This window comes from Brassica rapa, chromosome A09, assembly GCF_000309985.2.
Source record: "Brassica rapa cultivar Chiifu-401-42 chromosome A09, CAAS_Brap_v3.01, whole genome shotgun sequence".
Classification (NCBI taxonomy): domain Eukaryota; kingdom Viridiplantae; phylum Streptophyta; class Magnoliopsida; order Brassicales; family Brassicaceae; genus Brassica; species Brassica rapa.
The window spans coordinates 2,084,164-2,100,996 of NC_024803.2; the positions used below are offsets into that span (position 1 = coordinate 2,084,164).

The 16,833-nt window shown below is 32.1% G+C and overlaps 2 protein-coding genes across 2 annotated transcripts; both read left to right on the plus strand.

Annotated features, from left to right (window-relative positions):
* Positions 1 to 564: 564 nt before the first annotated feature.
* LOC103837008 (RNA exonuclease 4) lies at positions 565 to 9,907 on the plus strand. Its single transcript, XM_033281306.1, has 5 exons — positions 565 to 6,347; positions 6,451 to 6,581; positions 6,706 to 7,133; positions 7,274 to 7,354; positions 8,099 to 9,907. Exons 1-5 carry the CDS (start codon positions 6,182 to 6,184, stop codon positions 8,337 to 8,339), a joined length of 1,047 nt encoding a protein of 348 aa, XP_033137197.1. The 5' UTR covers positions 565 to 6,181; the 3' UTR covers positions 8,340 to 9,907.
* A 437-nt stretch (positions 9,908 to 10,344) lies between these two features.
* Positions 10,345 to 15,491, plus strand: LOC103837009 (probably inactive leucine-rich repeat receptor-like protein kinase At3g28040). The gene is made up of 2 exons (XM_009113339.3): positions 10,345 to 13,753; positions 13,836 to 15,491. Exons 1-2 carry the CDS (start codon positions 12,219 to 12,221, stop codon positions 15,343 to 15,345), a joined length of 3,045 nt encoding a protein of 1,014 aa, XP_009111587.1. The 5' UTR covers positions 10,345 to 12,218; the 3' UTR covers positions 15,346 to 15,491.
* The last annotated feature ends 1,342 nt before the right edge of the window (positions 15,492 to 16,833 follow it).

Below are 16,833 nucleotides of genomic sequence, written 5' to 3' on the forward strand. Positions count from 1 at the left end.
CTAAAAGTTGAAATAGATACAAAAAGGAAATTGAGAAATGGATAATTTTTCAGATGTATCACAAGCTTAGCAACGTATAGCAGATTTTTGACGTTGCAATTGAGTTCAAATTTTCACACAAGACATAAAATTGAATTAGATTTCTCTTGCCCCTGGTTTAGGGTCGATCCAACGGATATATCAAAAGTTATGTATGTTTTACTGAGGATTTCTTTGTTTGTCCTTCAATACGAGAAAAAGAAAAAAAAAATTGATTTTTCTTATTTTTAATTTGGGTTTTCCCAAAATCCGACTGAGAAGTGTTTTTGACTTATATCTAATGTTTGAGCCATTTTTAAGCTAAACTTTATTTTACATCAAACTTTTAGGTTTTAGATCTCTTGTGAGACGAAAGAAAATTTGGTGAACCCCTATTTATTTCTTTAAACTGATTATACAGATTTTACTTTTGATCTTGTGTTCTTTAGTTATGTCTGAGTAACTTCATAGTTAATGAGAACTAGAACTTGAGCCGCTCTCCCGCGCGGATGTTTGATTTAACTTGTGTTTAATGTAAACTCATAAATCGGTGGTTTTATAAAAAAAAAATCCCATGTATATTTTTTTATGTTTTATAATTTACATATAGAGTAAAATATATTATTTTATAATATAGATGTATATTTTTTTTTTATTTGTACACAATATTATATTAAAAATTCTATAACTTGATATAATTATACTATTCAAATATTAACTTGTTGATTTTTTTGTTCATTTATTTTTAAATGAAATAACATACTAAAATTTTTAATTTTTTGCATTACCCATTATTAATATTGTACGAATATTAACTAAATTGATTATACTAAAAAGTTATCTCCCTTTACTACAGGCGATTTAGTTAATATCCGTACAATATTAATAATGGATAATATATGAATATTGATTTGTTTAGATAATCTTTGGAATTGTAATTAATTTAAATTTATTTTAAATATAGTGACAGAATCTGTAAATAAAAAAAAATACAAAAATGAAGTACCTAATTTATTGTAAATACAACGGTTAAATGTGTAAATAAAATGAAGTACTAAAAATACTAGTATCCATGTTTCCAAACAATTTTTATTTATACTGTTATTTATGTTTACAAACAATACCAAAATATACTTTAATTTTAATAATATAGATGAATATTTAAGGTTGCTTGATTAGAGAATCTTTATTAAAATTCTTCACTTAGATTGTTGTTAATGCATGAACTTGATTGATCACCTAATTCATGATCTTAGTTTAATTTAATGCAGCTGGAGTTAATTTGATTGCTTGAAAATAATCTATGTGAGCAAATCATTCTTATCCAACGAGAATTGATGTTATTGTGCTTTGCAAACATATCAAAACTCGAACCTAATTCATATATAATCTTTTAAGTTTAACATTATCTAGTTCTCTAGGTTGCTAGACACTATGATTGGAGAAACAAAAAATAGAAAGATTATACAACTCTGTTTTGATTTCTAAAGTGATGTTTAATTGATTGTTTGATAAATTGTTTACATTCATGATATGTTTTCTTGCATTTCTCTAATACTTAACGCTTTTTGTATATAAGTTTTAGCTTTGATTGCAATGTTCATATTGTATATTAAATTTCTGCTTAGTATTAGGAAAACAAAAACAAATCTCTTTTTGTCTTAGTTTGACTGCACTCTAACAAATTTGTTGTGTAACTTTAGTTTACGTTGATTTGATTTTTTCTCTACTATTGTGATTTATTGTGTACTTCCAGTATAATTAAAAAGTTAAAACTTAAAACTCTGAGCTATCACTGAGATGGATCATATCAATATATTGTACTCGGATAAGTTGCAGGCATATATTAGAATGATTATTAGACTGATTATTATACGGGGTTATATAAGGATATCTCATCACATAAAAAACCAGTGTATATTTCAAGAAAGAGCTCCATACTTTGCGTCTTTTTATTATTATTATTTTATATGTACTTTGATTTATATGTTAATATAATATCTATATATATATATATATTAATTATATTTGAATAGATGCAGTCATGAATCATGACAAAAGAGTATTCGACATACGGAGAATATACCTGCTTATCTAAATACATGTGCATGGATCAACCAGGCCATGCTGTCTATATATACAAAACTATATTTATTTAAGTAAGATCTTTTTATTAATAAAGGTATATTTCAAATCTATAAAGAGGTACAAACTAATTTCTAAAAAGAAATGCAACTCACGGATAAATCAGGAATATGCAAATGTGCCGAAAATAGAGATCTATAGTAGTGTAGGTGTTTAAAAATATAATGTAACTTAGTTTCACTCAATAAGTGTATCGAGTTTAAAATATGTTGATGCCTCAAATCAATTTTTTACGACTAGACCACAAAGTTCCAGACATGTGGAACAAGGGTTTCATGAACAAGAGATGTGTACACATAAAATGTGGAAAACGGTAGCGTAATAATTGTAGATTGTGATGTTAATTAAGGAGGAAATATGATACGAATGAAATTAAGTCTATGAATACTCATGTCAAACGCTTACTGTTCTATATATGCAATTTTGGACTCGTCAATATATCGTGTGTGTATATATATAATCAAACTTATTATCTATTAAAATAGAAATCATGGTTTTTTTTATGTGTGATATTTCAAAATAGACCTCTTTAAAAAAGTGGTTTACATTATTAATAATAAAATCCTAATAATATATTTAGCTCTATATTGTTTCCCTTCTATTTATAACTAACTTTTGTTTGAATAAAACATCTAAACTATTGTACATTGATAAGAATGAGATTATAGTGATATTAATATACGATCAACAATTGTCTTATTTCATTTATAGTTCATCTATAAACAGTTCATCTATAAAGCTATATATTTACTGTGTATAGTTCTTCTTGCTCTGTAATACGTGAGTTAATAATTCAAACACATGACTGAATACCATAAGAGTATTAACTCATGTCCATAAGGATTACCGACAGCAACAAAATCGTTCTATGTTCAGAACTAAGTAATCATCTTCACAGTATTACTTCTATTTCTTAGGTTGGAGAATCGATCGTTAGATTAGAGATCAAAAAGGAAGACGAGAGAAGATGACTAATAATAGGAAAAGTCATATTAATTTGATTGGTTTGAAACAATTGATAGAATGACAAATATGCAAATTAAAATATTATTGTATTTGAGAAAATTATATAAATATTTAAAAACATACTGAATATTAAGAATATATTACATTAATGATAAAAATGATAACAAATATCTGTGCGGTTGCGCGAGTCAAGATCTAGTTTAGTTTTAAATATTAATAAAAAAGAATTAAGTAAATAATAGTCGATGGACTTGATTGTTCCAAACCATATATTTATCTATGTTTGAATCCACAAATCAGAATATTATGCTCACATTTACAATAAAATATTTGTAGCAAACATCATTACTTACTAGGTATTTTTCTACACTATGTGCAGTGATAAATTTTTAAATTTAAATTATATTTTAAAAAAATTATTGTCCTTTTATATTTTATTATTTTCTTTCAATATGTTAATATAAATTTTAATTTAATTAAACATAAAATTAAGATAAAAAAATAAATTATTTATTTTAAATTATATTTAAAAATAGGTATGTATATATTTAAAATTATAATCTTAGATAGATTTTTATCTATTTGTTTTGGATAAAATATATTAAATCAAATTGTATAAAATTAATAAAAAATTTGATAAAAAAGTTGTATAATTATCAAAAAGTACAACTAAACAGTATTTCAAAAATTTGTAAATATATAAAAGAAGCTAAAAAGTGTAAAAGAATTGAAAATCTTTTTAGTAATAAAATTGTATAATAATAAAATTTTTGAAATCAATAATATTTCGAAAATTTTAAAATATTATTATATGTTATTTAATGTGAATAAATTTACTTTAATGATGATGTATAATTAATTTATTATCATATTCTAAAAAATTTACCAAAAGTATAAATAAATATTACATATAATTGTTCATATCATATTTAACTATAATTCATGTCATTAATTCTAGCATGCCGTGACATATTTATTTAGTGAAACTGATTGTAGAGAGTACGTGTCAAAATAATTTTGCAAATAATATATAGGGGAAAGATTATAACGTAAAAAAAATGATTATAACGTAAATAAACATGCTTCTTCTTTTTGTCAAATATAAACGCAAAAGGAAAAAGAGAAAACAATCAAATAACTGAAATCTTAGTAAGTTTAAAGTAAAACATTGTAGTACAGGGGAAACTGCAATGTAGTACTGGGAAAATTATGATGGAAGAAACGTGTTGAGGGAATATTTTCAACCAGAAAGAGATAGGTGTATATACATGGTCTGATACCAAAGGACCATTATCTTTTCGTTCTTTAATTTAATTTTGCTTATAAGAATTTGGAACCTTTTTGGATCAGACACTATAAATTAGAATCTTGGACTTGGCCCATTGATCGGTCAAAAGGTGGTCTCCTAAGTGTAGGTTCCAAAAACTTTAAACCTCAAGAATGCCATCCTCAAGAGAAATAATTAAAGTAAAAATTACAGTTTAAAACATGTGTTATATATCATCGTGTTGTCTTATTTATATTAACAGTTTGTCACTCAATGTTCCAGACATTATTTTAACGGCATTTCCATTGAATTGAAAATTCTTATTGTTTTAATAAGAAACGTGGTTGTTTCTAACGAATTCACACACACACGACAAAATAGAAAGAATTGTGAAGTGAAAATTTCACAGAACACGAAAACATGTCTATTAGTCATCTACATCAGTGGTTTCTTAAAAAAAAATCTTTCTATTAAAAAATAAAAAGTACAAATTAGTTTTTAACAACTTTTAGGATCTCTTATTTGAAATATGTGACTCTCATTCGATCGAAAACATGTTACTGTCATTCAAATTAATTTTTTTTTCAGATTAAATATTAAATACATACAATATCAAATTAAATTATTATTATTATTATTATTATTAAGAAACCCAAATAGATATTTAACTATTCAGATTGCTTTTATATTGTAAGTTTTGACTAGAGCTTATCTAACTTTGTATTTTTGTATGTTTTATCGGCTTATTCGATCAATTATGATATAAATGCATTTAGTATTATAGAGTGGATTTTTTTTAGAATGACAGCTATATTACATGATTTGAGTTTGAAATGTATTCGGACTAATGTGAGAGAGTTAATTAAATCGTATGTTACCAGAACTACCAGAAGCCTAATTCTTAAATTTTCATATAATTGTGATTTTGTTTCAAGGGAAGATCGATCGAAACCCAGGAAAGTGTTTTAACAGGTTCCTAAGTCTCGCCTACCATGACCACAGTCACGCAGACGGATTAGGGTTTTTTTAGTAGTACAATTTAGTATTTTTGAACAGTATGCTACCTTTTGAAAAGATAAATACTTCAATTTTCTAATGTTGAAGTTGATAAAGCAGAATTACTCAAGTGTTCTTAGTAGTATGTTTTGTTCCATGCAAATACTTGGCGGTCGTTTAGTTACTTACCCCTTGAGCTTTTCTTGTTTAAAAGCTCGTTGGGCATCAAAGCTCACACACACGTGCACACATATGCTAGTAGCTAGAGCATCTTCGTTATCGTCCAAAACACAGGAGAACTAAAATTGTGATTCTTTTTACCATGAGAAGCGACCCCACCGCATTAAGGCATCTACTTCAATTTATGTTTGTCTGTTCTCGTAATAATCCTATCAAAAATCTAAAAGGTCGTATATGAGAATGGTCAGTTCTTCTTTTCTTTTCCTTCTTCTACATACATCTATAAATACCTTCTTACACCTTCTCCATTCTTCACACACAAGCTATAATACAAAAGAATACTCATCAAAGCAGCTGTTTAAAATCGCCTTACTCTTAAGTTGTTAAGTTTTTGTTGGAATTTCCCGACAAGTACCATGGACTACAGATCATCTATAGAATCATCAGAAACCCTAAGGTAGCCATTTTTTCATCCTACGCGTGTTGTACCATGGATCATCGTTTAAAATATTAAAAAAGAAGACTCATGGAGCGGCATGCAATATCATACCCAAATTCTATATGTGATAAAATGATTAAAACTAAAAAAAAAGGTAAATATATTTATATATGTACACGTGCAGGAACAAGTGCGCAGCTTGTTATAGGCAATTCAACAAAATGGAACATTTAGTGGTGCACATGAAGATCTCTTATCACTCCGGTCATGAGCCTACTTGTGGCGTTTGCAAGAAACATTGCCGATCTTTTGAGTCCCTCCGGGAACATCTCATAGGTAAACACGAATATCTGTATATATATATAAAGATAAATATATCGTTTTTATATACACTATGAATTAGTATTTTTATCTTTAATTCTGTAATTAATGTCAATAGGACCATTGCCAAAACAAGAATGCAAGAACATTTTTAGCCTTCGCGGATGCAGATTCTGCATGATGATCCTGGAAAGCCCGAACGCTCGTAGGACCCATCAAGAGAGATGTCAATTTTCGAGCGCCAATGCTGTAATCTTCGTAGTTCTTATCTCAACATACTTCACTTCTCATATTTGCGTATTTTAACTTGTAAAGAATCAACCACATGAAAGATATGTTCTTACATATATATCATATGATTTCTTCCTTTCAGGGATTGACGACTCGTATGGCGGCCTTAGGCCTAAGAGATAAGGCCATGATCGACTACACGTCCTCGCGGTCCCCAAAAGTGGTTGCACTCTCTTGCAAGATGGTAGGAGGAGGAAGCGACGGGTCGTTGGATCTATGCGCAAGGGTCTGCATAACGGATGAGAGTGACAACGTTGTGTTCCACACGTACGTGAAACCGTCAATGATCGTGACGAACTATAGGTACGGGACGACCGGGATACGTCCGGAGAATCTAAGGGACGCCATGCCGTTGAAACATGCTCAAAGAAAGATCCAAGAATTTCTTTGTAATGGAGAACCTATGTCGAAGATTCGTCCAAGAGGTGGGAGAGGGAGGATTCTCGTGGGACATGGGCTCGACCACGATCTTGACCGCCTTCAACTTGAATATCCTTCTTCCATGATGAGGTAACATTTCTATAAGAAAAAGATAAAGAGGATACATACTTATAACTATATTTCTTTCAATATAACCTATATTTTTATGTTAGCTTGTTTTTTTATCGTGGAATTTCTATATCATTTTGTATGTATATTGGTGTATGTAGGGATACTGCAAAATACCTTCCGTTGATGAAAACAAGCAAGCTGAGCAATTCGCTCAAGTACTTAACCCAAGCCTATCTCGGGTAATATATCTAGTTTTGTTTTTGTAATATTACTTTACTTTTGAGTCTAACATATTGGAAAGTGAATATAGATGCATGCATACGTTATGTATATTGATACATATGTGAAGCAAATATTATCAATTAATTATTTCTCTTTTTTTGCTAACTAATTAATTCTTTCTCAAAAAAATATCATCAATTAATTTATTAGGTGTTAACTATTCATGCTTTGTATGGCTTAAAGTTATAAGGAAGAGAGGATTCAAAACGTGAAAGATTAACATGTTTTAAAATGTATTCATCGACATCTACATATATATTTTACATATATACCATATTATATATAGATTGTATGGCTAAACTATCCAACAAAAAATGAAACACTTTACATGGTTAATTAGACATTTTTATTTTACACGAGATGCTATTACCGTAAATTTTTCTCTCCAAATCGAATACATCAACCTGCTTATTTCGTTTTTTTTTTTGCCAATCGCAAATTATTCAAATAGTACAACAGAGTTTTTTTTTTGTATTTTAAATACTATGGATGAGTGTGTATGCCTCCTCATATCATATGTTGCATATAATATATGTTCGTGTCTACGCACCGAATAAGTAATATAAAACATTTGAGATCAATTAGACCCATTATCTGATGTTCAAGATTATTAACTAATGATGATTTTTGATGGTAATTATTTAGGAAACTTAACATTTACACCCAAAAAAAACTAATGATGATTATTGATGTGCTTATAGGTATGATATTCATGTTGGGATACAAGACCCATACGAAGATTGTGTAGCGACAATGAGGCTGTACACAAGAATGAGATATCAGAAACACAAGACTGAAGCTTATCCTCAAGCTGCCGACGCACAGAACCGTAGCAATCAAGTGGCTTGGCGGCAGAACGAGGTCGAGAGGATGTCTCCTGATGAAATGCTCTCCATCTCTCGCTCCGACTACTATTGCTGGTGCTTGGACTCCCTCGCTTGATTTCTAAAACTATGGAGCTAATTTGAGTAATCTCTCACAACTATAACACAAACTTTTTTCGAGATTTTAATCTAGTACCGTGACGTCGAATAAGCATTATTTCTGATTTCTATTAGTATATAAAATTAATAGTATGTCGTGTTTGATGCGGATATTGTTCTTGTACTTGTAATAATGAATTGTTCTTAATTATTAATTACTTAAAAAACTTAATTACTAATCACTTGTTAGCTTTTGTCTATAAATACACAGACATAAATAAATATAAATATATATATATATATATATATATATATATAGTAGAGAAATTAGGCCACATATACCTAGAAAAATTCATAATTAAGTAAATACTCTAAATACTATTGATACTTCTAAATCCCAATATTGTCCCTGCCCTTATCCTACCCCATATCTCTGCCCCTACCCTGCCAGTTCCTTCCCATTCTTCTTCCTTCTACCTTTTGTATCTCGCTAAATTTTTTTACCGAATAATAATATGCTGGCTCTTTCTTCTTTCCTAATCCATTATCACAATATTTTTTTTTCTCTTTTCTATTTCCACAGTTGTGGATCCAACAAAATTATCTCATCGAGGTAGGAGAGAAGATTAACTCCTAACACAACCAAAAATTGATTGAACCAAATCTCTCGCCGCGAACCGAGAAGATTGAATTTCTGCAGAACTGGATGCTCAGAGTGAAGAAAAAATACAAGATCTAGTTTTTGATTGATGGAACTTCGGTGAGAACTTCCCTGCACACGACAGAGAAATAAACGAAGAGAGTAAGGTATATAATCTAATAGCTGGTAGTTTACATCTTACGTGCTAACCATTGCCCAAAATTGTTATTCATAGCATCATTGGTTGTATCTATAGAAAATTAGTTCTTGACTAAAGTTGTTTCAATGGTCGGTATCATTCCTAGTATTGATTAACTTTAATTTTAACATAGCTGGAACTGCTGTTATCATTTATAATAGACACTAACTATGTGCCTTGCATTACTTTATCGTTAGCATGTAAATATTTTCATCTTACGCTAAATATATGCCTCACATTGACATTATTAGGTGTTAGTATTTATATTAGCCGTTACTACAAAAGTTAGCAGTGACCTCATTTGTATCATATATAAATTAATAAGCTACATCTAAATTTATGTTTTACATGTTAAATAACATATCACAATGAGGTCACTGCTTTTGTTACTTGTTAGTTATAATTTTTTCATAAACAAGTTTATTCACTAACAACTCATATAAACCAGAAATTAGATTTATGTCATTGTTAACATTACTTGATACCTACATCATTATCTGTCTAATATATATTATTTAATGCTAACATTTTCCTTAAAGCTTAACGTAAAATGTTAACATTATATGTTATAGGATAAATACCGTTTTAGAGTTATTTCATTGTTAACATTACATGACAAATGCATCATTAGCTGTTTAACTTATCTAATATTTAATGTTAACATTTTACGTTAAAGCTTAACGTTAAATATTTTAAGATAAAGCTTAACATTAAATCTTAACGTTAAATATTTTACGATAAAGCTTAACATTAAACATTTTATGTTAACATATAATAATCTATGTTTGAGTTTCGTACTATGTTTTTTCTCTTTGTGGACTATTGATTCCTACAACTTATCGTAATCTCTAATTTATTGGTAAAAAATTCATAAATTAGGGAAAACGTTTTTGGTGTATCTGAGATTAGATGTTGATGACGAGCATAAATTAAAAATGAGGAGATTATGTTGGATTTGAGTTGGAAACCAAGGAAGCAATAGTTAAAGGATTCGATGAAAAATTGATTGTGTGTTTGAAGAAAAGCTTTATACTTCGATAAAGGTGGAGAAGAAAGATAAAAAAAAGATTTATGATAGAGATGGAAACCTGGAAAAAAAAAGAGAAAGCAATTCGGGAAAGAAAGAGAAAGATAAGGAATGTTTGGGGCAGGGGCAAAACCGTCAAAGAGAACCAAAAATGTACTTGGTACTAGAGTTTTTGAGCGCTTAGGGTATTTCCCTAATATTGCACTCGATTTGGTATTTCTAGCCAATTGTCTCTATATAGTAACTATATATTTTGTCTATAAGACTATAAACATACACAAAAATAACGCAACTACAAGGCCACCAGTCCACCGTAATTTGAAGTTTCAAATATTATCATTTGAAAAAACTGAGTTCACTCTGTAACAAGACGGTATTTGGCATGAACCAGGAAGAATATCTTGAAAGATGTAAAGACAATAATTATTGAAAAACGACCAAGATTTGAGAACATGCTCCGTCTCCAAGCATCAGACACCAGCTCCAATCTTCAATATATTTTTGGCACTGTTTGGTATTATTATTGCGCAACGATGGAATCGTGGAAAATATAAAATAGAATATAATGCAATTATAAAATTGTAAATAAATAAAATATTGAGGAGAAAAATTACAAAGGAAACACGTATGTACCTCCACCTGACCTCCACATATTTTGAATATTATCGTGATTGTCATTAACATTTATTTACACATAAATATATACACCAATTAATTGTGTTTCAAAAAAAAAATATACACCAATTAATTATATATGATGGTTTTAGTTATATCGTGACATTGTTCAGAAAAAAGTTAGATCGTGACAAAAAAATGATGGTTGTAGTTATTTTTAATAAAAAAAATGTTGGGAACGAATAATTTGATATTTGGTTTTATAGTGCTAATGGCTATAAGTTTGTAGGCTTTTATCCCTGTAAATATTTTTCCGTTGTTTCTCCCTATTCATATGTATATTGCAATTGTTGTTCTCTAATATAATTAATGAAAACAGTAGGTAAGCAAACCTAAAGACAATCACAACTTCGTAGCAATTGTGCTTCCAAAAATAAATGCCTCTAATCAAGAAACAAATCAATCTTCCTTAATTAATAATAATAGGGTTTATTAGTTCGTAATTTGAATCTAAATGAGAGAGGCGGAGAGGAGAAGTACAGGGACAAAAAGACAGATAAGCTAATTGTGCGGTGGACTTTACACATAACATTGTCAGTCACGAGTCTTTCTCGTTCTAATAGCACCAAACCCTATGTTTGTTCTTTTCTTCTTCCCTTTTTGTTTGATCACACTTTATTTGGATTCTCGAAATCCATAGGTCTCTCTATCTCTATTGACCATACCCTTGTAATGACCCATTATCTCATCTCTTCCAGTTCTCGTGATATATGACTTTCTACTCTATTATTATTACGTGCAAACCGGGGCAATAGTATATCTTTACCATTTTATAAATGATATGAATGGTTGCACTCCATGGATTTTATTTGAATGATCGACTGAATATCTATGTTGGTTGGATACAAACTTGATAACTATAACAGTCAATTGACCCGTTCTAACATCAAATTAGTTTACATTTCGACATACGAAACATAATTTAAAGAGTGTTCTCCACTAAATGTTAAAATGGTTGTGATTTTAAATGATAAAATGATTCTGATTTATATCATTTTAAGTGTTTAAAACAACTACCACCAAAAACCTCGTAACATGCTATTAGTTATTTTCATTTTAACTATTAACACGTGAAGACATCTATTTAAAAAAAAATCGAAAAAAAACCGGACATTTATGGTTAGACCGGTGTAGAACATGTGGTCCATTTGGCCTTAGGACCATATGCATAACTCGATCTAGTTGTTGTCTTCTTCTAGCGAACTTCAGATTCTTACACCCACAAACACTTCGAGTTTCTTCCCATTGGCACAAAACTCAACTCATTTCTTTCTCTTCATTTTCAAAATTTCATAACTCTCTCCTCTCGCTCCCTCTCTCACCCCTCAAGACATATATTTGTAGAGAATCCATTGTAATGGGAGATCACAGAAGAAAAGCTATCTCAGTTACTCTGTTTCTTGCAATGACATTGATATCACTCACCAACGGTGATACCAACTCAATCCAGCTAAACGATGACGTTTTGGGTCTCATCGTCTTAAAATCAGACCTCCACGACCCATCTTCACACCTGGCGTCTTGGAACGAAGACGATGCCTCTCCTTGCTCATGGAGCTACGTCAAATGCAACCCCAAGACATCTAGAGTCACCGAGCTCTCCCTCTCCGGTTTAGGACTAACCGGAAAAATCGGTCGTGGGATCCAAAAGCTTCAGCACTTAAAGACACTCTCACTCTCCAACAACAACTTCACCGGAAACATCATGTCTCTCTCCAACAACAACAACCTCCAAAAACTCGATCTTAGCCACAACAATCTCTCCGGTACAATCCCATCTTCTCTCGGTTCAATTAAATACCTAGACTTAACCGGAAACTCCTTCTCCGGTACACTCTCTAACGATCTCTTCACCAACTGCTCATCTCTCACGTATCTGTCTCTCTCTCACAACCGCTTCGAAGGTGAACTCCCAAGTACTCTGTCCCGATGCTCAGTTTTGAACACTCTCAACCTCTCAAGCAACCGTTTCTCCGGAAACCCTAGTTTCGTTTCCGTGTTGTGGAAGCTAGAGAGGCTAAGAACGTTGGATCTATCGTTCAACGCTCTCTCCGGAACGTTACCTTTGGGGATACTCTCTCTGCATAGCTTGAAAGTGTTGCAGCTACAAGGGAACCGGTTCTCAGGACCATTGCCTTCAGACATTGGACTCTGTCCTCATTTAAACACAGTTGACTTGAGTTTCAACCGTTTCTACGGCGAGGTTCCGACGACTCTTCAGAGGCTGAAGTCTTTAAACCATTTAGATTTGTCCAAGAATTTTCTCTCCAGTGGCTTCCCGGTTTGGATTGGTGACATGACCGGTTTAGTACACTTGGATGTCTCCAGAAATGAGTTAACCGGAGCCATTCCTTCTTCAGTTGGTAGCTTGAGGTCTCTAAAGGTTATAATCTTGTCTGAGAACAAACTCTCCGGGGAGATTCCGGAATCTTTGGAGTCTTGCAAAGAGCTTGTGAGTGTTCAGCTCAAGGGCAATGGCTTTGTTGGTAGCATTCCTGATGGTTTGTTCAATCTTGGTTTGCAAGAAATTGATTTTTCCGGTAACGGTTTAACCAGTTCGATCCCTAGAGGCTCAAGCAGGCTCTTTGAGTCACTAGTAACACTTGATCTTTCGTGTAATAGTCTCACTGGTAACATACCTGGTGAAGTAGGGCTATTCAGCAACTTGAGATACTTAAACTTGTCATGGAACAAGTTTAACACAAGAGTTCCTCCAGAAATAGAGTTCCTACAGAATCTGACAGTCTTGGATCTAAGGAACAACGCGTTGATCGGTTCGGTTCCAGCTGATATATGTGAGCCTCAGAGTCTAGAGATCCTTCAGTTGGATGGTAACTCACTAACCGGTTCTATACCGGAAGGAATTGGAAACTGCTCCTCTCTTAAATTGTTGTAAGTCTACTATTTATTGTAACCATTTTGTTTTCTTATTTGCAAATGTTATCCTCTAATGATTATACGTTTTTTTTTGTAGGAGTTTGTCTCATAACAATCTTACTGGTCCTATTCCCAAGTCATTATCAAAGTTACAACAACTAAAGATTCTAAAGCTAGAGGCCAATAAGCTTAGTGGCGAGATACCAAAAGAGCTAGGGGGATTGCACAATTTGTTATTGGTTAACATATCGTTTAACCGACTCATTGGAAGGTTACCTAATGGAGGTGTGTTCCAGAGATTAGACCAGAGTGCTCTTCAAGGAAACTTAGGCATTTGCTCACCCTTGTTGCGAGGACCTTGCAGGATGAATGTTTCAAAGCCTATTGTCATCGATCCGAACTCCTATGGAAACAGGAATAACAATGAGGGAAGGCATGGAAACCGTACAAGCAATGGCTCAAGCAAGTACCACAATGGAATGTTCCTTAGTGTTTCAGTTGTTGTAGCTATATCAGCAGCTATACTCATCTTCCTAGGAGTCATAATCGTAACGCTTCTTAATGCATCGGTGAGAAGAAAACTTGCGTTTGTAGACAACGCGTTGGATAGCATATTTTCAGGGTCTTCCAGATCGGGAAGAAGCTTAGTGGCCGGGAAACTTGTTATGCTAAACTCAAGAACGTCGTGGTCCTCGTCTTCGTCTCAAGAGTTTGCTAGAAACCCTGAGTCTCATCTCAATAAAGCTTCAAGAATAGGTGAAGGAGTGTTTGGAACAGTCTACAAGGCACCGTTAGGAGAACAGGGGAGTAACTTGGCGGTCAAGAAACTTGTCCTGTCCCCGATTATCGAAAACCTAGAAGATTTTGATCGAGAAGTCCGAATCTTGGCGAAGGCGAAGCACCCTAATCTAGTCTTGATCAAAGGGTATTACTGGACACCGGAGACGCAGCTTCTGGTGTCTGAATACATTCCAAATGGAAACTTGCACTCCAAGTTACACGGAAGAGAACCCTCGACGCCGCCTCTTTCTTGGGATGCAAGATACAGAATCATCCTCGGCACAGCCAAAGGACTCGCTTATCTCCACCACACGTGCCGTCCAACAACCATCCACTTCAACCTGAAACCATCCAACATCCTCCTCGACGAAAAATACAACCCTAAAATCTCTGACTTCGGACTATCTCGTCTTGTAACACAAGACGGGAACACGATGAACAACAACAGGTTTCAGAACGCTTTAGGTTACATGGCGCCTGAACTAGAGTGTCAAAACTTAAGGGTCAACGAGAAATGCGATGTTTATGGGTTTGGGGTTCTGATACTCGAACTCGTGACTGGTCGGAGACCCGTGGAGTACGGTGAAGACATCTTTGTGATACTTAGCGACCATGTTAGGATTATGTTGGAACAAGGGAATGTGTTGGAGTGTATTGATCCCACGATGGAGGATGAATACTCTGAGGATGAGGTTTTGCCTGTTGTGAAACTTGCTCTTGTTTGTACTTCTCAGATACCTTCAAACCGGCCTACAATGGCGGAGATTGTTCAGATCTTGCAGGTCATTACTTCTCCTGTTCCTCACAGGATGCTGGATAGTTTCTAAATAATTATGTAATAATTTAAATTTCCCATTAGATTCTTGTAATTTTTTCTTTTCTTTGTTTAAAAAAAAAGCCTTTTGTAGAGATTGCTTTCTTGCACAACGCTACGTTTCATCATCATCTTACATACCATTGAACATTGCTATCATTATATGCTTTTTTCCTATAAATCAAACATGTATACTAATTAGCAAATAAATTTTCTTATCTAGAATGAGGTAAGAAAGATAAACGCAATAATATGCATTTAATTTTATGAAAGGTGTTTTCTACTGCCCCTTTTGTTTTCGACATCGTTTTCCATTATCTATAATAAAAAGCTTCCGTATTCTTATAGTATTACTTGTGGGGCAAAAAGTTCTATCACTAATTGAAATTTTACGCTGTAGTTTTCTATCAAGTTGATTCACACAAACACAAGCGTATCACGACTACTGTATTGTTTTCTTTTATATTTTGTTATTTTCCTATATTGCTGACGTAAAAGTCATACCCAAATGTTACTTCTTGCATATAGTTTGGTCAGAATATTGAAACTTTTAGTTTGAATTATCTTTGTAAATTTTTTCTGTGGCGAAAATATGAAATCCATTAATCAACTAAAATATACTTTACAAAACATAGTACATAAAAACTCTAAAATTAAATCAACAAATTCCTGAAGACAATTCATTATTATGTCTATAGTTATTCTTTTTGTTTCATGGTCTCCATGTATTTCCGCTTCCAATTTTCATTCAGAACACTATTATACTAAATTGACTTTTAATGAGCTAATTAAGTAGGTTTTATTTTATGGCGTGTGGAAGATGCACGCATCCATTATAGACCAACGGCCTAAACCATGTGTTTTGGTGTTGAATTATAACAGAGACAATTCGTTAGGACTGGACTGTGTTTTCCTGATAATGATACAAGATCGTATAATGTTATGTTGGTTTATAACACTTTACCACAAGTCCACATCGGTAAGGGATATCCATATACCGTTACTTTCGCTATAAATCATGATAATGGTTACGTTTCTAGCTAATCTACCATTTCTTAATGATATTTGTAATTCACTTGTCATTATTCTATCATCTATGACTATCTTTTTCTGCTTAACAATTCATACCATTTCGTGTAGTATTGGAAAACATATATATTATTAAGATATACATCGAAGATTTAAGATGTACTAATATGTAGAACTAAAATAATGTATTTATTTGCTAATAATTTCTTAAGACAAGTAGTTCTAAAATAACAGAAAGATGAGAAGTGTTTAGAATTTCTGAATTAATTAATCCACAGGCTAGTAATAATTTATATATTCTGGAGCTTGAAACTCATCCATACATGATACGTAAAATATGACCATCTCAAGGGTTGTCATACTCAACACTCCATAAATTTTAATATAAGAAAATGAATTTAAACTATGGACAGAAATACGATTTTAAATTAGTGGGCTAAATATTTGGACAAGAATAAAAAAGAACAGAAAA

What these genes read in the sequence shown, in the direction of transcription:
- LOC103837009 (XM_009113339.3), top strand. Translation starts at nt 12,219, where the DNA reads ATGGGAGATCACAGAAGAAAAGCTATCTCAGTTACTCTGTTTCTTGCA. An exon ending in TGCTCCTCTCTTAAATTGTT is followed by an intron (nt 13,754 to 13,835) that starts GTAAGTCTACTA and finishes TTTTTTTTGTAG; the next exon opens with GAGTTTGTCTCATAACAATC.
- LOC103837008 (XM_033281306.1), top strand. Translation starts at nt 6,182, where the DNA reads ATGTACACGTGCAGGAACAAGTGCGCAGCTTGTTATAGGCAATTCAAC. An exon ending in AATTTTCGAGCGCCAATGCT is followed by an intron (nt 6,582 to 6,705) that starts GTAATCTTCGTA and finishes TCTTCCTTTCAG; the next exon opens with GGATTGACGACTCGTATGGC. An exon ending in TTAACCCAAGCCTATCTCGG is followed by an intron (nt 7,355 to 8,098) that starts GTAATATATCTA and finishes ATGTGCTTATAG; the next exon opens with GTATGATATTCATGTTGGGA.